Source organism: Siphateles boraxobius, unplaced genomic scaffold (genome assembly GCF_051911475.1).
Source record: "Siphateles boraxobius isolate OS27281-9 unplaced genomic scaffold, OSU_SipBor_1 41, whole genome shotgun sequence".
Lineage (NCBI taxonomy): Eukaryota > Metazoa > Chordata > Actinopteri > Cypriniformes > Leuciscidae > Siphateles > Siphateles boraxobius.
This window is the reverse complement of record NW_027509042.1, coordinates 22,977,956-23,000,404: the sequence shown is the minus strand read 5'-3', so window position 1 is coordinate 23,000,404 and position 22,449 is coordinate 22,977,956. Positions and strand designations below refer to the sequence as shown.

The window sequence follows — 22,449 nt, the reverse complement described above, 5'->3', positions numbered from 1 at the left end:
AAAGACGGTTCGTCTAATGGGTCTGGAGGTGTGGCGGCCCAAAGTGTTGGAGATGACGGCAGGATGGTGAGAAAGAAAATGCATACATGAGGTCATATGTAAGAACATCTGTGTCTGATTGGTGTCTCTCTCTGAGGGTTCACATTTTTACAGCTTCACGTGCAGTGTGGAAGTTAGAATATCCTCAAATATTTATTGGTGTTTGTGGGCCAAATTTCACACTTCTGTCCCTTATGAATGGCTAATATGCATGAATGTACATTATATTTTAGTAAATATTATTTTAGGTCTAGCATAGAACATACCCACCTCTTTATATGAGACCCATTTATCCGTCCTTCTGTCTGTCTGTCTGTCTATGCATTGCATGTTAGACATCAACGTGTCAATAATGTGGCATTATTTCATAACAGTAAATAATATTATAGAGGAAGTCTGCAGATATTTGTGAATGGGTTTTAAATTCAGTAGGTCACTTAAAATATCAGATGATTTGACCTTTAAATGAAAATAATGATTAAGATACATACACTCATATCAATTCACAGTGTACGAAAAAAATGTTGTGCAACTCGATGGTTACACAACATGACATTTTCTTGAAAATAGCATAAAACATTTTTCAAAGCCTATGGAACCAGCTTGAATACAAGGTTAATTTCTTAGAACTTGGTGTCTGTATTTTAAGCTAGATTTTTTAAAAAGATTTTCTTCTGATTTGTCATTGACCCGCATACATTTACATATCTTGCATACTCTATGTGAGTTTGTGTGTGTGAACACAATATGGGTTTAGAGGGTTATAATAGCATTTTAAATAAACAGTCATTGTTTGTAATGGGCTCCGCTTTGTTATGTGGCTGATAGTTGCAGCCCGAGCCAGAGAAGGCAGCTGTCATATCTGTGCAAACACTGAGTTCGGAAATGTAGAATTATGTCACTGGAATGGCAAGCTTGTGTGAAGGGAACCGCCAGGCAGGCCTGTTTTCCCATGAGTCCAATGCTGCCAGTAGAGAGTTACTGAGCTGTTATGGAAGACTGAAGCTAAATCTTACCTTATGGTTGGGGCACTTGCTTCTCTCTGTTATGTCTGTTTTTCTTTGACACTCTTGAATACTTTCTCACATTGTCAGTCTCATCCATTAATCTGCTGTATGTCCTTTTCACATGATTCTTTTCATTATTGACATGTTTTGTCCATATTTGTGGTCTCTGGACCCCCTGGTGGACACGCTAATTTTCTCTTACCACACGCACAGCCTCAAGTTAAGCCATATGTGACAGTTCTTTGGTTCTCTAGGTTTTATACCTGGAGCAACATCAACATACCGCTCTGACAGTCTCAGCTCAAGTAAATAAGGTCCTTATTAAGCCCTGTTTATACCTGGCATTAAGTTGCATTTTGGTCGATTGGATTACATGTAGACGAGGGAGACACTTTCCCGTTTACACCTGATGTTTCTATCTGTCTCTTTTGAACACTTTCGACCACTTTTGTCCTGATTTCTTCGAGGGGAGAATCTATGGGCGGATAAATGTATGTGTTTTTTTTTTTTTTTTTCAGATCTCTCGATCCAATGGACAAATTAAGCTTGCACAATTTACATATAACGCGCCCGAGGACAACAGAAAAACTAGGAGAGCAGCAGCTTTTGTTTAAACTCTGATAGCCGGAAGACCACGCAGAACGCTGTGAGTGTATGTTAAAAAATTGGGAATAGTGAGAGAACATTGTGCTTTCTACGTTTTTCGTCTTCAAACGAAATTTGGGTCTTCGGCCGACAAAGTTTATATCCCGTCTGGCTAGCATGCTTCCCATAATGTTTACACATTAGGTCAGTAGGCGGAGAGCAGGCGTACTTTTGTGGCTCTACGAACTCATTCGACCACATGAGCATTTACACTACGAAAGCAATCCGGTTGACTACCTCATTTTCATGCTCTTCTTCCATGAAATTGCATTGTACACAAGCTAAAACTTTCAGTTTTCAAAAAAGACAGTGCTATAAAAGTAGCATAAAAGTGGTAGTGCAAACAAAGAATCAGTTTTCACTGAAAATTCTGACATCCGCCATAGCTCTGATTTGTGTTTGAGAATTAATCCAAGTAGAGACAGAGATGTCAGATTGTGTAATGGTAAAGCATAGTGTTAGCAATGACAATGTCATGGGTTCAATTCCCAGGAAATGCTTGTTCTAATAAAATGTATAGCTTGAACACTTTAAAGGGGATAGTTATAATTGTTAAAATGATTTGCTCACCCTCATGCCATCCCAGATGTATGACTCTCTTTCTTCAGATGAACACAAAGATTTGTGAGCCAACCACAGCCCGACACGGATTCAACATGCTGAATCGGGCGAACTTCCGCCAAAGACAGTTTGACTAGAGCCGACGTGTGGAACACCGCATAAACTTGCCCAACAGACGCTCACCATAAGAAAGTCATATATATCTGGAGTGGCTTGAACATGTTGTAAATTGTGAGAACATTTTTAAAAATTTGTGAAATATCCTTTTTTTAGATGCTTTAGATTGAAGTTTCTGGTAAATACATAAATGTAAATGACTTATGATTTATAATTTTCAGTTAGATCTTTTCAGTGTGTCGGTTGTTCCGGTTTCCATCTCGTTAGTTTCAAATTAGCATTGGTGTTTGTTTATTTTTTTGGCTCTGCTGTTGAAACACATTTTTTGTCTGTTTTAATGAACTGTATTGTACTGCTGTATTATACTAGTAGTAGTAGTTATACAACTGTTAAGAGCTTAAAGCTGCTTTTCTCTCTCTATCGCCATCTCTGTTTGAAACATAAAATTGCTAGTTACTTGCAGAGTTTTTTTTTTTTTATGTGGTTTGTGCTACGGCACTGCTCCTCTGTGCGGATGAATCTGTGATCACCCAAACAGAAGTGGATCTGTCATATGCAGAGGGTTAAACTGCTTTTAATCTAGAAAGGTCTAAATGGCAGTCATCATTGACATCTGGGGAATCACCTGTTGTCAAAAACAAGAAACTTTGAACTGCAGAGAAAATAAAGTACTCTTTCGTTTTTGATCATGCAGATAAGGGTAATACATTATTTGAAACTGTTCAAATTATTTGATATTACATTACAAATACAGTAATACATTATTTGAAAGCACGTCACAACTCAGTGTATAATTGCCATTGCTATTTCAATTACTTGTCGTTTGATTTGTTCATTGCAAACAGCTGAAAGTATGTACATTTTGCCAATAAACCTGATTTGCAGTGGGGGTTGAACAATTTCGATTACAATTGTACTTGAGAAATATGTATATAAAAAGCTTGAAATGTCTACTTTTAAATGAACCAATTCAAATTGAAAACCAATTTTCTCTGATTATATAATCCGTATGAAACCAACGAGAGGTGCCGTCTTTCCAAGCAACTGCATCTTCAGCACATGCCATATAGTAGCCGGGTCTTCTTTTTTCTGTTTACAGACGTGATGTAACGACGGAAGCGGACTCGGCAGCTCAAATTATTAATCATTTTTAGAAGCTTGCCGTTGCAAATCAGGGTAAGGCTTAGGAAAAGTTTCCAACACTAATGTACTTGCTCAATAACTGATTTTTTTTGTTTTTTAAACTACAAAAAAGATATATACTGCAGCTTTAACTTGTATTGAAATTGGAGCATTATTTTAATGAAACTGAAGTGTTTGTAACGGTGATATTCTGAAGACGAAAAGTGAAGAAAAAAGTCACTTTTTGACCTCAGGCTGCATCTGTCCTTTTTGACCATAAACCTCTGCTGCCAAACTGGCATTCGTCCTTCAGAAATGTGTTCAGATCTCTTCCTAGAGCTGCCAAATTAATTCTCATGAACCTGTTCTTGGTCTATAGCTCAGCCAGGAAACCTGCACCTCCATCCAACCACATGCCTCTGGCCAGGCCTCTGCGGTCATGTGTTCTCCCCATACTTGTGGAAATACTCCAAAGCTAGATATAATTAACTTTGTTATAAATAACAAATGCATGGATCCAGGAGGTTAATCTGTACGGCTGGTACTCCACTCTATGGTCAAACTTCTTTTCGCTATACAAATTTTTTACAAACTTAAAATTTGTTACAAAGCAAAAGACATTAATTCTACACATATGCTTGTGTTTCCACTGTCCTTATTCACATGTGTTTTAATGGAAATGAGTAAGTCTGCTTTGACCGCACATTCACCCGTGGTAAAATCAGTGTAATGCGTTTCAAAATATGCCTTGATCTGCGGTTCTTAGTGGTATTGTGTTTCCATTGGTGTTTTTTGGCTTCCTTTTGGTTCTTGATTTATATCTTTTTGTACCTATCAGCTGACACGACACATTATATACATAACCTTTGGTCCTTCCACTCTTTCCACCAATAACAGTAATGATGTGAGTGACGGCTGTTTTGGCTTCTGTATCAGAGTCTGAAATGTGTTGGAGATTCTTCTTCATCAAGCTTCATCAAAACAGCTTGTTGCACAGTGGAGCGAGGCTTATTTGAGTTGGCAGGCTGATGGCAGCAAGCAGCTGAAAAAATGTACAACTTCCCGTTTCTGCTGAATTACATCCAGCTCACTGCTTCTAGGTATTGAAATTCTATCAGTAAGCTGCTCGTTTTTACAGTCATGGTTTCTGTTCGAGTGTGTGTTCTGCTCTACCTCAAAGTCCATATACAGGTCAACCTGTTCACTCTTGCTCCTTTTCCCTTGTTCTTTCTTTTTGTTTTAGCCATTTTCTGGTTAATCTCCCGTTTCATTATTTCCTTTTATTTCTCACTCTCTGTTTTATTTCTTTCACTCATTCTCTCTATACTCTGGAAAGAGGCTTCCAGCAAGGTTAGTGTTTTTAGAGCAGGGTGGAGGGAAGCCACACAGCTAGATCTACACCAAAGCAAAACGGACAATTAACTTTTTTGTTTAATCATAAATAATATTGTATTGGACATATTCCGTAATGATCCGTGGTATTTTCTTCTTACGTTTTTTTTTTTTGTCTTTCCATTTTAGCAGCATTATTATTATTTTTTACTCTGAATTTCATATTCTGCTCATTTCAGCAGCTTAAAGAAAATGAGAAAATGCTGTTCAGATGGTGGTTCAGCACAGTATTTCTCAAGCGTGTGATACAAAGTTAATGTACCAATGCGCATAATAGATTTAGATTTAAAAATGGGCTTGGAAAGTCTCAAAGGATTCTCAGCATTCTAAGTGAGAGCTCTAAACTCAGCACACTGCACCATGCACATTTGTGTGTTTTTAAGGGAATTTTACATGTTGCGCCTCTCTTATGTATGAACAATTTCCATAAACACAAGAATAGGTATGGGACATGCAAGCAGTTTTGAATTCCATGTTGAATGTAAGTGATAGTTATTTAAATAACATCATTAAATATTCTTAAAGCTAAATTCCATTTGATTATTTGTGAATAAAATCACCTCTAATCATATTTAGCTTTATGCAGTGATAAAAGAAAAGTCTGGCAACAGCATTTCATCGACATATTAAATACAATGTCATCTTGTGACAATGCACATGTTCAGTGATATAAATGGGGTTGTCCTGTTGAAATGGGTTGATGGCTACTCCACACTTTCCTGGGAAATTTTCAATGGCACACTGCCCGATGATGTTCAGTCCCTAATGTCTTATTCTTTCTAGGATAAATCTGACCTCATAAAAATGAATTTATGGTGGATTAGTTCCACGACTCAGAAACAGACAGAAAAACACAGCAAATCATAATACAGATGGTTAGTTATTTAAGTACAGTATAGCACAGCTCTAGTGATGGTGTAGTATTACTGTATCAAATAGAACATTTTATTGTATGTATTAACTTAGTTAATTATTGGTATTTTTGATTGCATGCCCAGTTTTAATGTGCATAAAATATCTAATTTGTTAAATATCATATTTGGGACGCATTGTGTCCTAATCCCGTTCCCTCAGTTCTCCGGTCTCTTTCTACTGCCTCATAAATAAATTCTAAAAACATAGTATGGAATTGAAGGAGTGAGAAGGTGTCTGTATCTCTCCAGATCTTCTACTGTACATGTTCTCACAGATAGAGATATTGGATTATAGACTTTAGTACTTCATCTTACTTTTTCCAGGAAATCTAAAACAGTTTCTGTTTGATTATTTTAGTAATTTAATTTCAGGGGTCCAAGCAACAAAGCTGCTGGAATCATTTGTGTTTGTTCTGTTGTTGTTCTTCCACTTCCTCTTTATGTATGTATTTATTTATTCATTTTTGATTTAAAAGAGTTTGGGTGTCAGTCCCTAAATCCCAAAGACCCCAAACTCAGTAGTCTGGTCCCACTAGAGAGTGTGTGTGCGTGTTTGTGTGCGTGTTTGTGTGCGTGCGTGTGCGTGTGCGTGTTTGCGTGTTTGCGTGTGTGTGTGTGTGTGTGTGTGTGTGTGTGTGTGTGTGTGTGTGTGTGTTTGGACATTATAATTATCAAATTTACACTTTTGCAATAACTCCAATAGCACTTGGACAAAACCCTTCCTCTGAATAAATGATTATGTATATATATTTTTTTATTTTATTTTTTTATTTCTAAGACATTTGAGATATATATATATATATATATATATATATATATATATATATATATATATATATATCATCTAGAGCTGGTAATGACAAAAAGTTAAGAAATGTTTCTAAAATGTATGAAAAGTTACAAAATGAGTTTTGAATTATAAAATCTTTTTACAGAAACTAGCCCATTTATTTTTCCAATGGACCTGTATTCAAAGTAAAACCTTAATGAAACTTCTTACACTCCACTTTCAGAAGATGCAAGCATTTGATCAGGAAAGTTTGGAACACATCTTGTGATTGCTATCATGAGCTTTACAATATTCTAAGCATACATGCCTCATTTTTCTCCAATTTTATGGAACTAGGGGGCGCTATAACTTAAGGAAATTCTCAAAACTGTGCAACTGTGATCAAAGAACTTTCAATCCACAACAATTGCATCCATATGACTGGTTTTGCAATTGTGGTCCAGTCTGCTTGGACACAAGTTGTTGCCACTTGTGGCTATATTTTTGTGGTAATCATACAGATGTGGCAAACATTGATCTACTAATTCAATCGTTCAGGCCTCAGATGGTGTGCGGTTTAGCCACAGCCACCAGCACATACACAACCCACACATTTCTGGCCACTATAAATCCCACATACATACCACAAAACGACGGCAGGAGATTACTTTCACATATTGCCTGCTGCTCTCTTTCTGTATATCATTCTTTCTCTCTCTAGGATCATGCACTAAGAAGACAATGATGATCTCTTGTACTGACTTGGCTTGTTGTGTATTTCAGAGATCATCGATGACCTTACTCAGCTGGTGGACAAGACGGACAGTCGCATCAAAAACGAGACGCACAGAGTCAGGCTGTTGGAAACCAAGTCCGCTTCATGTGGTGAGTGTTCTGCCACCATAGCCCTGGTTTTATGTACTCTGCATCAAGAGCCCGGCAACAATAAGTCTGTCTATCGTTCAGATTTACGGCCATCTCTCTCTCTGTCCCTTTTCTCTTCCCTACTGCATCTAGACCAGTCTTCAGAACTGAAGGGATTAAAGCACACTGCCTGTAAATGGCAAAGTCAGATCTGCACATTATGGTCGGTCTCAGTGCTGTGAGCTCTTACAGGGCCATCTGCATGTGATCTGTGAGTTTGTTATTGGAGCAGCAGTGAGATCAGGCTGAGACATTTAGAGGGGTCATTTTCACCGATTTCTGGAAAGTTCTGATAGACATTATTTTACAACCGTATACTTCAGAGTACTTTCTTCTATGGTCTACTTTTGTCTGTTTGTATGTTAAAGATAATTCATCAAAAAAAAAAAAAATTCTGTGATTATTTACTCTCCTTCATGTTTCAGACTTATGTCTGACTTTCTTCAATGGAACACAAAAGGTCAGTTTTTGAAGTATTTCATAAGTGCTCTTTTCAATATAATGTAAGTGAATGAGGACTAGGGCTGTCCAGCTTCAAAATAAAGCACCATACAAATTTAACAAAAGTAATCTATACAACTTGAAGAAAACTGGATTTTCAACTTTCATGATGGAAAAACATTCAACTTTCATTAGCTTTAAAGTCTGCATGACATGTAAAGTCACCCTACTTATTTTCTAAATGCAGATTATTGATTTTACTGTGAACAATTCATCCTTGCATGTTTCATTTGCATCAAAATGACATAACTCCATATTCCGGTGAAACGACAGACTTCTCTCCGGTGACTTATGTTGGACTTTTCCAGTCACTTTGTCTGCAAAAACAACCAAAGGATAGAATCAAGACTCCGCCTGCATTATTTTCTTTTGGATAATCCGTTTCCATGTATTCATTTAGCAGACACTTTTATCCAAAGCGACTTACAAATGAGGAATACAAGCGATTCATCATAAAGAGGCAATAAACACAAGAAGTGCATGTAATACAAGGTTTTAGACATCTTTTAGAATAGTACAGACTAGAACAGGGAGAAACTAAAGAATAGTGAAAGCACAGGGGTTTTTTTTTCCCAGAAGGATGCAGTTAAGTGCTGATTCAAGAGATGAGTTTTCAGTTGATTCTTGAATATTGACAGGGATTCGTGTTCCGGATAGGGTTGGGAAGATCATTCCAACAGTGAAAAACAATGGACAAAAACGTTCTGGAAAGTGATTTTGCGCCTCTTGTGAAGGTACCATGAGGCTTCGCTCACTTACTTACCCCAGGCTTCTGGAAGGACTTTAGACTCGTAAGGTGCGAGGTAGGAGGGTGGAGAGGCCATGGCTGCTCTATATGCAAGCATTTGAACGGTTCATGCCTTGAACTTGGTGCGAGCTATAACTGGTAGCTAGTGCAGAAAGATAAACAGAGGTGTGACATGGGCTCTCTTGGGCTCATTGAGGACCAGTCCTGCTGCTGTGTTCTGAATCATTTATAGAGTTTTGATTGGACACGAGTCCAGCCAGAACAGCATTGCAATTGTCCAGCCTAGAAATGGCAAGGGCCTGGACGAGAAGTTGTGCAGCACGCTTCGTTAAGGAAGGGCCTGATCTTCCTGATGTTGTGCAGTGCAAACCTGCATGATCCTGCTGTCCTTGCATTAGGTCTTTGAATGTCAACTGGTCATCAAAGATTACCTCAAGATTTCTGACCGAAATTGATGGGATTATTGTAGATGAACGTAGCTGGATGGTTAAATTGTGCTATACAGTCCGAGTGGCAGGGGAGAAGAGAAACTCTTGTCTTTCCTAAGTTGGGTTGTAGGTGATGTTCTTTCATCGATGCCGAGATGTCCGCCAGGCACTCTGAGATCTGTGCAGCTACTGTTGGATCATCTGGTCAAAATGAAAAGTAGTTTGTCATCAGCATAGAAATGGTAGGACAAACCATATGCCTGTATAATGGGTCCCAGCAGTGTAGTGTATATGGAGAAGAGGAGAGGGCCAAGAACTGATCCCTGAGGAACTCCCATGACCAGTTGATGTGCCCTCCATACCCCCAGCCACAAAAACCTACCTGTGAGGTAAGATCCAACCCAGCAAGGTGGAGTGATGTGATGCCCAGTGCTGAGAGGGTGGACAGAAGGACCTGTTCGTTTCACTCGATGTATCACAACACAGAAGCTTTTTAGAGAAACCTTTTTGTGTTTTTTTTATCAATAAAGATTTTGACATCTTTGATATTTTGACCTAGGTCTCTTTGGTGCATTCATGAGAGAAGCAGCAATTTCTAATTTATAAACAAATTGATATTTTTAGTCAGATCTATTCAATGAACTGGTTGATCTAGATTAATCATGGATTGGACTGATCTGTTCACTGACTCTGTGATCTCAAACTATCACATGGCTTCGGAAGGCGTTAAATATACTATTTTTTATGATACTTTTATTTAGATTGTATTTATTTTTGAAGCTTTAAAAGCTCCAGTCTGCATTTATTGTAGATTCATGGAAGATAACTAATTTCAGTATTTAAATTATGTTTAGAACGACATTGGAGCAGAGTATGTGATGACAGAAATTTCTTTTTTGGGTGAACTATTCCTTTAATTGCATTTTCTGTGATGTGATCAATGACTACAGCCTCTCAAATTTTTTGTGCATGCCAACCATGTCTGAAACACTTAAATCATTTCACATGTGGTAAAGGTTGAAGCATGTCTGTATATTCAAGCAGCAAACACAAAGTATCTGTCTTCATTAAGCTCTTCATTAAAGGAATACTTCACCCAAACATCCTTTCATTATTTACTCACCCTCATGTATGAATTTAGGCCGTGAAATTTAGGCCTCTTTTTTTCATGGAGTGAAAGTGGGCAGTGGTCAGGGGCTGTCAAATCTGGTGCAAAGACCAGCTTAAACATTCTGTTAAAGATCTTTTTCTTCCTCAAAAGAAAGTCATACCTCTACTCCTGTTTTGTTCCATGGAAGGAAGTCGTAAGGGTTTGAAACAACATAATCTTGAGTAAATGTTGGCATATTTTCTAACTAACTTTAATTCTGGTGTCTTTGGGTGATGAAAGATGTTCAACCAATCCGCTCTCACTACAAACCTTTTTGTGTGCTACTGTCTTTACACTTGACAAATGTCGAACATGCATGACAAAATTGTCATTTTTGGGAGAGCTGTTGCTTTAAGAGAGATGACTTGCCAGTAGAACACTTATTTACAGGGATTTTCGCTATCTCAAGTTACATCAAGACATTATTTATTAAATAAGCTCCTCGTAGAAGACATGGAATTGATCGTGAATTAATTTTATTATAACCATGATCGTGTGCAGGGTGTTAATAATATCACGGATCATTTTTCATTAGTGAGAGCCAGTTTAACTACATCTCTTCTGCTTGCCCTATAAAGATCCGTCTTGAATTTCTCTTGGAAATAAATGCATTGCTGCGCTTTGTCCTGCTTCTCTAATGTGACACATAATTCCATTTGTTTGTCCAGAGGACTCTACAGACTAAAGTTTGTTTGCAGATCCCAGAGCTGGAGGCCAGAGTCGCCGAGTTTTGCATTGATTCCCTTTCTCGCTCCTTTATTTCTCTACCCCTCTTCTTGTTGTCCCACGTCTGCTTTTAACACCTAACCATATTCATGTATTCTGTGAAGGGGGGTGAAGAGGAGGGGTTGATGAATGGAAAAATTCCTCACTGCCTTGTCGCCCGTACCCCACTTCTGTTCCCTGACTCACTTCACTCCTCACGTTTCCAAACTTTGTTTGACACTTGTCTTTGTCTCGTAGAAAGAAATTGCTGAAAAATATAACATGCCACAACACTTTCCAGGTCTCTCCAGCTGTCTAATCTCTCACTCCTGTGGGCACACAAGGTTTATACAGTATTTATCTCCTGTGTCAATCTTATTTTCAGACCGTATATGGGTGTTCATATTATACTGTATTTTCTAGAAGAGGATTGTTGATAATTCATATTTTTTGTCTAAGTGTCTACAGTAATTTTCTGTATATATATTTCAGACACTCAATATTAGAATAGTTTATACCAAATATTATTTATTTATTTTACAATTAATCATCCAGCTAGTTGAAAACTGTTTTGCTGTGTTGGAAGAACGACAGTTTTTTTACATGGCACTAAAGTCTCTTGTTCTCATCAAGACTGCATTTATTTGATAAAAAATACAGGGCGGAAAAAAAGAGTAATATTGTGAAATAATGAATACAATTTAAAATGCTTTTATCTTAATATATTTTAAAATATAATTTCTTCATGTGATAGCAAAGCTGCTATTCTCATATTCAAATTCTCAGCAGCTATTACTCTAGTCACATGATAATCAGAAGTCAATGTACATCATATAAATTATTGTAACGTAATTTTTTAGTTAAAACTGATTTGTTGTTTTTCAGGATTCCTCGATGAATAGAACATTTAAAAAAAGCAGTTTTTTGAAATAGTAATCTTTTGTAACATTATAAATCTCTTTGCTGTCCCTTTCGATCAATTAAACGCATTCTTGCTGAAATAAAGTATTAATTTCTTTCAAATATATATAATTCGAAACTTTTGAACGATAGTGTACAGATAGATATAGAGCATTTGTCTTCAGCTTGGAATACAACCGACATCTTTACATCAAAAATGTGGACATAAGTGCTGCAGCCAAATGCTAAATTAAAAGCCAGATGTGCCATAATTTTGGAATGTATGAAGTCTGATGTTATTTCATTGATGTAATTCGTTTTTAATTTGTTTACATTCTACAACTAAATACTTTACAACCATGAAAAGACAAAAAAGGAACTACTAGTCACAGCATTGACAGGTCGATCAAAATCATCTGTTCAAAAAATGATACAGTTCAGGCCCATCTTTTGTTTGGAATCTTCTATCCCCTGACAAGTTGAAGTTTAGAGTTTTGCCGTTCTCTTTTTCTCCCTCGACTTTGATTTTAAATAAATAAAGGACACTTGGGAAGAATGCGTGTCCTTTGTTCTGCCCCTGGGTGGCCTCACAGGTCTTCTGCCCTCTGTGCACACTAATCTATTTATCTAGCAAATATTATTGTTGTCATTGGGGCAGCGTGATTGGGTTACAAAGCTTATTTGATTGCTTATAGGACTGTGACAGTTTCTCAGAGGTGAAAAAGAGGAGCAAACAGGCAAGCCTGGGTGTGAAGGTCACTTTAAAGCGTAGAAGTCTCACAGTGTGAATGAGAGTTTGTTTTACACAGTTCTCTTTAGGCTGATTTAAATCTGAATGACATTTCGCCATTTGGCATTTTATACAAAAAAAAAAGATTATGTTCGTTGGGAGATGTGTTTCCATCATGTTAAATGGTTTTCTACAGGTTTACCAGTTCAGTGAAGATTGGTTGACCGTATATTCTATATACTTCTCTTGCCTGTTTTCTGTTAAATCTGTCATTTTCCAGTGGATGGGGGTCTGTTCACTAAAATTGTGACATTGTTCCTTGTCACAGTAAAAAATAAATAAAAAAAAATTAGACAATTGCCGGCTGTGTGCCGTTATTTCCTAACTCATGCCCTGCCCGCAGCAGGCTTTGGTAGATCGGTGGTATTTCATAATAGCAGTGCAAGTTTGTTCAGCACGGCTTCCTTTTACCCTGTGCTTCAGTGTCGGCCAGCTGGCGCTATGATCTCCGTTGGGAACGCACAGCCACCGAGCCAAACTATGAGAGAAATGTAAACTAAAGTACTGCAAATACAGTACCAGCCAGTGTCCATGACGAACAGCGCATATGTCAAAAATCCTGTCTGATTAGCAGAGATAAGCATGTTTTGAAATTCCGTGGCAGATAATGGCATGTCTGCTATGTTGTGGAGTTTGCACAAACAAAGGAAAGACTGAAGTTAGACTTAAGACAAATCTTGAATCTTGAGTGATTCGTGATCTTGAAAAAAATTCTAGGAAGATTTTAGAGAGAGTGAAAAAAAAGTAGTAGTTTGAGAGGGTATATTTTATTAGCTGTAATTTTTTATTGTCTATTTACCTAAGTTGTTCAAATTAAACAATTACATTTTATTTAATACGTTTAAAATTCATTAATTGTGATGTTCAGGAAAAAAACAGGAAAATTCTATTTTATATATATATTCTATATATATATATATATATATATATATATATATAATTTTATATATATATAATATATATATATATATATATTATTTTAACCTCATATTTCCAGTTAATTTGGAATTGATGTATACAGTATTTATTTTCTTTGTTTAATAAAACAAGACTTGCTGTCCCTAATATTTGTCATTTCTGTCACTACCGTCATGCTAAATGTTTTTTTTTTTAGATTTAGACAAAAAAATCTTTTTATTTCTAATTACTGTATAGTAATTGACAGTTTGAAGATCAGAAATATAATTAATTTTAAGATTTTTACATAACAATCTGATGTGTAGCTACTGTATATTAGGAGTTATTAGCAATTCAGTGAGTATTTGAGCATATTCATTCAGAAATTGTTTAGTTTAATTTTTGTAAATTCAAACTTAAATAACTGATAGACCTAATTTGGATCTGATTCTAATATGATCTGTTTGTGTTATCCAATAGGATATTGGGTATCTAATATCCAACAAAAAGTGAAAAATCATTACCATCACAGACAATATCAAATTCCACATTACAATGTACCAAAATCTACTTGAATGTTGAGGATTTTAAGCCGCAATAAATATTCTAACATAGATAGAAAAATAGTGGGTTTTTAAAAGATTTTAAAGTATCAGCCTTAGATTGAAGAATCACCCTTAAATATATTCATTTAAATTTAACCTTGAAAAGGTTAACCTGTGTATAGAAAGGACAGGTAATGAAAAGCTCTAAAGTATAATTGTATTAATATTAATAATTGTAAAACTTCAGTTTGATTAATCCAGTAAGTAGTTCAAGCCTAATGAATATGTAGAATGAATGTAGGATGTTCAGTCACAGTTGAGGATCGATTAGTTCATTTAATCCGAGTCCGAACTATCGGTTTTGTAATAGCGGATCTGCAACACATGTTCTGCTTGATGTAAGTGACTCACAGGAGATGAGACATCCTCTCCAACACCTTCCTGGAATTCCTCTAGTGACACAGAGCATATGAGAAATTTGACTATCAGAAGGACTAATGAAAGGCAGACGCATCACTGAAAGTTTCAGCACATTTTGTTTGTCATTCTCACCCTCAATTAGAGTGTTGATCTTGAGCTTAATTTATACACAGGGCTACAAGCCCTGTTTATTTGAATGAGTAATACATGAAAAATGCAAATAATGAATGAAATAAAATGAATCGACCATTAAAATTACAGTTAGAAGTGTTTCTAGTCAAAAATGAACATTTTTAAGGATAAACAACAGATCTGAAGGTTTTTTGCGGTGCAGCTGTAGGGATGCACATGTGTTAAAGATCAGCAAATGATGAATTTAAATATGCACATCTCTGTTAGGGCATCTTCTGCTCAAAGAGTGTTGGTTCATTAAGATGTTTTGTGTGTGTTTTTTAATCAGGGATGTGGGTGGTGATTGTTCTTCTCCTCATCGCCATCGTTGTCGTGGCTGCTTGGCAAAAGTAATGAAGAAGATGTTTCTGAAGAGAAGACAGCACAGATACGGAGTGTTTTAAACGAGGGATACGCGCAGCTTCCGCGTAAACGCGTCCCTCCAAACCCCTCTCCTATCCCCTTCTGCATTTATGAAAGTAATGGAACCCATGACTGGGTAAAAGCCAGGGAATGGACCACTATAAAGAACTGAAATTCTTCGCTCCTCAGATAATGATCAAAGGAGGATTCGGAATGGAAAGAAAAATAGAAAAGAGCTTTGAATATTATTATGAATATAACCATGAGATGCTCCAAGGGGGGAAAACCTATTTAAATTCTTTGTTTGGCGGTGAAGAAAATGATCCGTATCCTTCATGAAAACGAGGTCTGTGCGTCACAATGCAATACAGAATCTTCAGCTCCGCTGTTGGGTTAAAATATACAAGCTCTGAACTTCTTTTTCCTTGTCTATTCAAATGCATTACAGTTCGGATTCAATTTTTTAAGTAGAAATAATTCTAATAAATATGTGATTTTTCTCAACACTTTTCTGTATTTTATTATTATAATTTTTTTCCTGAAAATGTGACCTAATAAATATAGTTAACACAACCTGGTCTCAACTGTTTCATTGGTCAAATCTTGCAAAAATTGTCGCAAATGTATTTATTAGTGTTATTTAATATTTGGCACACACTGTAAAAAATGATATGATCAATAAGTTCTGACAGCATATTTTTACATTGCTTTAACAAAATATATATTTTTTAATATAATTTATACAAGAGTCAACTATTTTTTTTAAGTCTTAAGTCCTTAAATCACTTGTACTTAAATTTAAGGCAGCAACTTTTTTTTACACTGCATGCTCAGTTCTTATTTCCTTAAATCTTTACTGTAATATGTACACGATTAAATAAATAAATACTAATTTATTACTTTTTTAAGCCAAATGTATAAGCAGGGGAGGGGATGGGGGGTTTAATGAGAAAGCACTCTAGTAATGTTTTGAGATTTTATTCCAAATGAATGCTGAATGTAGTTCTACCAGGTTGGTGTTCAGTAGTTATTTTCCCCTCTGGATTTTAATCACAACCATCTAAACAACCACAAACTGTAAAAAAAACATACAAAAAAACAAAACAAACAACAAAAAAAGGCAAAAGGATGTAAAAAGAAAAAAATCCACAATGTCTTGTCATTAAATATTTTCTTATAATAACCATAATATATTAGTATGCATTGTAAAACAATATTGCAGACGTCTTGTATTTGCCACAGCTAAATTTACAATTCATAATATGAACAAGAAGCAATGTATGTAAGGTCTACTGGTAATGTCAAATACACGAGGCATCTTTCCACTGCTGCGAAAAATAAAAACTGAACATAAATTTACATCGTTGTAATACTTCAAATAAAAAAGGAGTGTGCACTAAGATACTGAGTGCCAAACAAAATACATTTACATGTGGTATTACGAATATTGTTTGTAACCGGTAAATACATCATATGTATAAATATCTGTATGTCATACATTGTGTACATTTACAAGAAGTAATCATTGAGTTAAGATGATAAGTACTGCACACCTAAACCGTTCATTGAATCAGTTTTTTTTCTTTTCTTTTTTACTTTTCTTTTTTTTTTGGTATTTGATACTGAAATGTTGCGTTCTTGCAGTTTATTTCGGACAGACGAACGTTAAGTGACCCCTCAAAGATCAGCGAAAAAGCTGTACTTTGGAGACTTCAGTCTCATCAGTAACAAAATAAGTGTGTGTGTGTGTGTGTGTGTGTGTGTGTGTGTGTGTGTGTGTGTGTGTGTGTGTGTGTGTGTGTGTGTGTGTGTGTGTGTGTGTGTGTGTGTGTGTGTGTGTGAGCAGCGTTTCTCACAGTGAAGAGAATTCTCTGTTGTAGTGAAACATTACTGTACATGCATTCCTACATTCACAGACCCTATATGAATGAAGAAATGTGTAAAAGGAGAGATGCTGTCGCTTTACAAAACTAAATACTAGTTCATGAATACTAGTTAAAGGTAGTTCGTACACTTCTAAATACTGTTTTACACACAAGGAAAGTACTAACTATACACACCATTCTACCAACACTTTTTTACAAAAAGGCCTGTTTATACACTGGACTCGTCGCACTGAAGTTGTTTTAACAAAAAAAAAAAGATCATCGCCCATGTCTGGACTATAAACAATTGAATCAAATAAAGCACGAAATGATGTCATCTACCTCAATCATCATGTCTTATACAAAAATATACATGGTGGTTTTATTCCAAGTTCAAAAATAATTGTAAATGCATGCTAATTATTTTAGGGTTTGTACAAGCATGCCATTACATTTTTATAGATCATAAATCAGTTTTCAACAATTATGAGTACAGATTTTTGTTCTTGTTGTAAATAAGTGAGGCAAGTTCTAGATTTACACATGGCTTAAACAGACATTGTTTTAAAAAAAAGAAAAATCCGCAATTCTACCAAATGTAGTCTATATTAGTGGGGACTGTTGAAGAAAATAGGCGCTACTTCTTTTCAGCAATTGTTAGATGATTCTTTAACCTTAAAGTAGTGAACTGCGGGACGCCTACGATGAAAAGGCAATCAGAAACATACTTTGAACAGAAACTGTTGATTTGCTTTTGTCGTGCATTTGCTGGGACAGTTTCAGAGTCTGTAGAGTTTGGGAAAACCCAGCAGCACCAGTCTTAAAAACAATTAGTAGTGTTATATGAAATATACATGTTATGGTATTTTTCTTTTTTTGATCTGAATTCAATGATAATGTTAAACCATACAACTTCATGAAAATTGCAACAACTAATAATGCTGAATGAACTAATTATATAAAAAAAATAATTTGCACCAGTATATGCATAATGCATGTTTTTCATGCAGTTGTTACAAAGTGAAACTAAAATACTTTTCAGATTTTGAAAAAAGAACATTATAAATTGGCTTAAGAAGAGCAAAATTTGTTTTGATGTCTGTCATGTTAAAAATTCCCACCGAAAACAGAATTGACATTTCTGAAATGTTGGCATCTCAGATGCCATTATGCATTATGCATAAGTTAGAGCATATGAATTTTTAAATGCTAAACCTCACTCCTGAAAATGTTTTATTTATGTGTTTATTTTTTTATTGAAGAGGCTTAATTAAGAACTATTCATTTAAATATTGTTTACATTTTTTTTTTCACCTTGAAAAAATTGTTTTAGAATATGAAATACAGCTTAATCTGATTCTCAAAACCGGCCAAAATGGATCTGAAATATGAAGCCATTTAACAAATAATCCAATACCTTTCTTTATAATGGACACAGGTGCAAAATTGGCAAACAGCAAACAAATCTTGAAGGAAACAAATAAGAAATGAAAACTGCATCGTGAACTCCTTCACACAGGTTCCTATTTTAAAAACAAAATGTTAATATTGTCTTCATGCCTTTATTCAAAGCAGCGATGTTCAGTTCCTCTTTTTATTCTCTTCTCTTCCTTTCCCTTATTATCTGTTCATCCCCCACTCGTCTGTTGTTTCTCTGTCCAGCTCTGGATGGCCACCTCTTTCCTTTCCCCTCACTATGCTTTCTTGCATTTTCCTTTCTTCTCCCGCTGCTGAAACTTCCGGAGTCTTCGAGCCCAAGTGTCCCTCCATTGAATGACCAGACTGCCCTTGTCTGCCACCACTCCGCTTTGTCCAGGGGAATCCTCGTCATTGCCCAGAAGTAGGTACTTCTTGCCGGGCTTGATCTTCGGGCACTTGCAAGCCACGTCCTTTGCTCTGACCCACAAAAACTGGTCTCCCCTGCGGATTCGGCTTTCACCCTGTTTGTAGACAGAGATGATGTTGACGGTGAACTTCCACCATTCACCGGCTTTTTCTGCTTTTAAGATGTGGACCTGAACAGCTGTAGGATAACAGAGAAAAGAATCAAATAAAACAGAATTATTTTTTCCACTATTAACTGTGGTGTTTTAAAATACTTCATTTATTTAATTCAAATGAAAACATGTCATTTAAAATTATTTTAAGCAGTGTAAATTAAGAAACTACATGGACTATTTGTGTACTTTTTAAATGCATGTGTCATTAACAAAATTAATCTCTGAATGAAACAAATGTTAAACTTTAAGTTTGCCCATTTAAATAATTGTAATGTTACCTTACTCACAACAAGGTCTGAAAGTCTGAGACCATAGTGAAAAAGTTCCTATTTTCTCATTTAATACAAATATTTTATTGCATAAATAAATAAATACATGAATTACTTAATACTTTGTATGTCCTGATTAGTGGCCAAGAAATAGTGTGAAATCTAAAATGTTTCTTCATTTTTAATCCCCCCCCCCCCCCCCCCCATCTTTTGTGTGTGTGTGTGTGTGTGTGTACACTGCAAGTACATTTTATCCTAAAATCTTTGTTGAATAAATACATATATTCACACTGAGCCAATTATGGGTTACACTTTACAATAAGGTCCATTAGTTAACATTAGTTAATGTATTAACTAACAATGAGCAATACATTTGTTACAGTATTTATTAATCTTTGTTAATGTTAGTTAATAAAAATACAGCTGTTCATGTTAGTTCACATTGGGTTAACTAAAGTTAACAAATACAACCTTTGATTTTAATAATGTATTAGTAAATGTTGAAACTAATATTAACTAAGATTAATAAATGCTGTAGAAGTATTGTTTATTCTTAGTTCATGTTAAATAAGGTCATTAACTAATGTTGACTAATGAACCTTATTGTAAAGTGTTACCCAAATATCTGAATTTACAGCCACAAGTGAAATGATAGTTCTGCTGCAGATTCAGTCTGGCTCTGATTCTGATTAAGTCGTTTGTATCGTCTCAGTTGCTGAAGCAATGCAGGTCAACCTTTGCTTTAAAGTGCCTTCGAATAAAGCATGTAACTCAAACCCTGCCGCAATTTGACAATCCTTGCAAGTGTGAATCCCCAAAATCTGCTTAAACTGCCTGTAGACTCATGCTGTTCCCCTTTCATTATTAATAGCCTTCAATGTGCTTTGTAAGGTGACTTCGACAAAAAGGAGCAGCAAAACAGGTAGATTTAATTTTGTCCGCGTAATGCTTTGCAGATTGAGGCAGTATCGCACAGGCTTATGGTTGGTGATCTAAGTATCTGTCCATTTACACTTTTTACATACGTTACTCGCTGTCTGTATGTTTTTTAAGGCTAGAGCCATGCAGACCATGCATGTTTTTTTGCCCTCTGATATATAGAACATTTAACCCCAGATTACAAACACTCCGCTTATGAGAATCCACATTTTTCAAGAGTTTCATTTAATTCTAATACAAGGATCGATTTTCACATTTACAGGAGTCAATTTATATCTTGCGCCACATCATCATTCTCATTCTCGACTTCTCAGTTGTATCGGGGGCCAGGATGCGAGTTCTTTAACTCTTTCCTCACCAGTTTTTTTTTTTTTAAGTTGCCAGCCAGCACCAGCATTTTAGATATTTTTCACAAACTTTTCATGGCCCCCAGAATATTTAGTTTTATGAATATCTGAACATGCAATATATAAAATAAAGAAATAAAGAAAGAAATAACATAACCTCTGCTTTTAAAAATGCATTCTTTTTTTTATCGACACTTGAATGTGTTTAAGTTTCTGTAAGTGGCGGGGAAAGAGTTAATAGCCCCAAAAATTTTAAAACTTTATTAGAAGAAACCAAATGCTTAAGTTTATTTTTGATAAGTTTAATAAGTTAAATCGCAACATATCATTGCTTGTTTAATCACATTCGGTTTAAAATATGAATACACTGAAATCAATTGTAATTATTTTTTTAAGCAATATTTTGCACAAAAATAAACATTCTGTTATTATTTACTCATCTTCATGTTGTTCCAAACCTGTATGACTTTGAAGACATTTTTGAAGAATATCCTGGATGTTCTTTTCCTTATAATCAAAGTGAATGAGTGAATTAAATTGGTTCATATGACTCAAATGAACAATTATTATGTTAACAATATTCCAAATCTGCTGATGCCATTTTATAGCTTTGTGAGAGTAACACAAAAATGTAAGTTATTCACTTCTTGATAGACCAGCTTTCCCTATAGCTTGTCCATGAGAGACATAGCAATGCACTATTCATAAACGATTCATTCCTTTGTGTGATCTTTTCAGTGAAATTCTTAATGCAGTTCACATAACCTGTCTGAAAGTTTTGTTCTGGAATTGCACTGATCTGACTCTCAACTCAATGCCTCAATGATTCAAGGAATAATGACTAATTTTGGTCTGTTTCCTATACAAAACTATTGAATGAATTTATAAAAAAAATTTTTTTTTATCATTTTTGAGTCTAACTGCCTTAGTTCGTATCAAGATATTCTTCAAAAATGTACGTTTTGTGTTCCGCAGAAGAAGAAAAAATCATACAGTTTTGGAACAACATAACGGTGAAATTTGTTTTATCTTTAATTACACTAGAAAGTGAGAATATCATGAAATCCAAAAACCTTTAACTTTATGAAAAACTGTCACCATTTGGAAAGGTGGAAGTCATTTATCCACTGATAACAACATGTCTGTGGCCCAGCTGTGGTCAGGATTCCTGTGGTGTTGTATGGGTAATGTGTTACTGAGGCATGAGGCTGTGAATATCATGCAACGAAATTCCTGATTCCCCTCACAAGTCTTTAGATGACTCCATCTTCAAGTTCAATTCCAATTTTCTAGCCATTTCTCCCCGTGCTGCTGTATAAAGCCCCCCTGATGCTCAAGAAGGCAGAAGGAAAGTGGATTAGGTTTAATGCTCAGAATGTGGGAGTTTATCCTAGATTGTTCACTTTTGAGTTAAGGGGGAGCTGGCGAACTCTCCATAACTGAGGACAACTGTAAATTGAAGTCAGCGGGGGACCATATTATCTGGATAAATTCTTAAATGAGTCTTAAATGAGTAATGGCAGTGTAGAAAGGAGAACATGCAAAGCCGGTCTGCAGGAGGTGATGGCATTGAGTATTCATCATGTAAGATGCTACTACCATTGTGTGCCAGACCTCCTCTATACGCTGTGGGGATTCCCTGGGTTTTTAAAATTTTTATTTATTTTTTTGGTGCTTTTTTTCATCCTGAATAGACCCTGAATCATACAAGGGTATATTAGGCATAAACACTTTCTTATCCATCAAATCATGTCTTTGGCTGGAACGCATAAGCTTTTTCAATCATTATTACATTTATCACATACCATCTTTACAAGTACACAGCATGGCCATTATAAGTACTTTGTGTAGCTTAAAGTAATAGTATCCAGCTCAATCAAAGTATACATTTCATTATGGGTCAATGACAACACTATTTTTT

At 35.7% G+C, this 22,449-nt stretch overlaps 2 protein-coding genes across 3 annotated transcripts in view; one reads left to right on the top strand and one right to left on the bottom strand.

Moving 5' to 3' along the window:
* stx8 (syntaxin 8) overlaps positions 1 to 15,681 on the top strand; it is an 82,696-nt gene extending 67,015 nt beyond the window's left edge. The window contains exons 7-8 of the mRNA XM_077198963.1: positions 7,350 to 7,451; positions 15,035 to 15,681. Of these exons, the coding sequence (XP_077055078.1) occupies positions 7,350 to 7,451; positions 15,035 to 15,099 (167 nt within the window). The 3' untranslated portion in view covers positions 15,100 to 15,681. The remainder of the gene's footprint in view (positions 1 to 7,349; positions 7,452 to 15,034) is intronic.
* A 1,652-nt stretch (positions 15,682 to 17,333) lies between these two features.
* ntn1a (netrin 1a) overlaps positions 17,334 to 22,449 on the bottom strand; it is a 74,899-nt gene continuing 69,783 nt past the window's right edge. For both annotated transcript variants that reach the window (XM_077198961.1, XM_077198962.1), the window contains one exon: positions 17,334 to 18,996. In XM_077198961.1, coding sequence (XP_077055076.1) covers positions 18,668 to 18,996 — 329 coding nt within the window. In that variant the 3' untranslated portion in view covers positions 17,334 to 18,667. The remainder of the gene's footprint in view (positions 18,997 to 22,449) is intronic.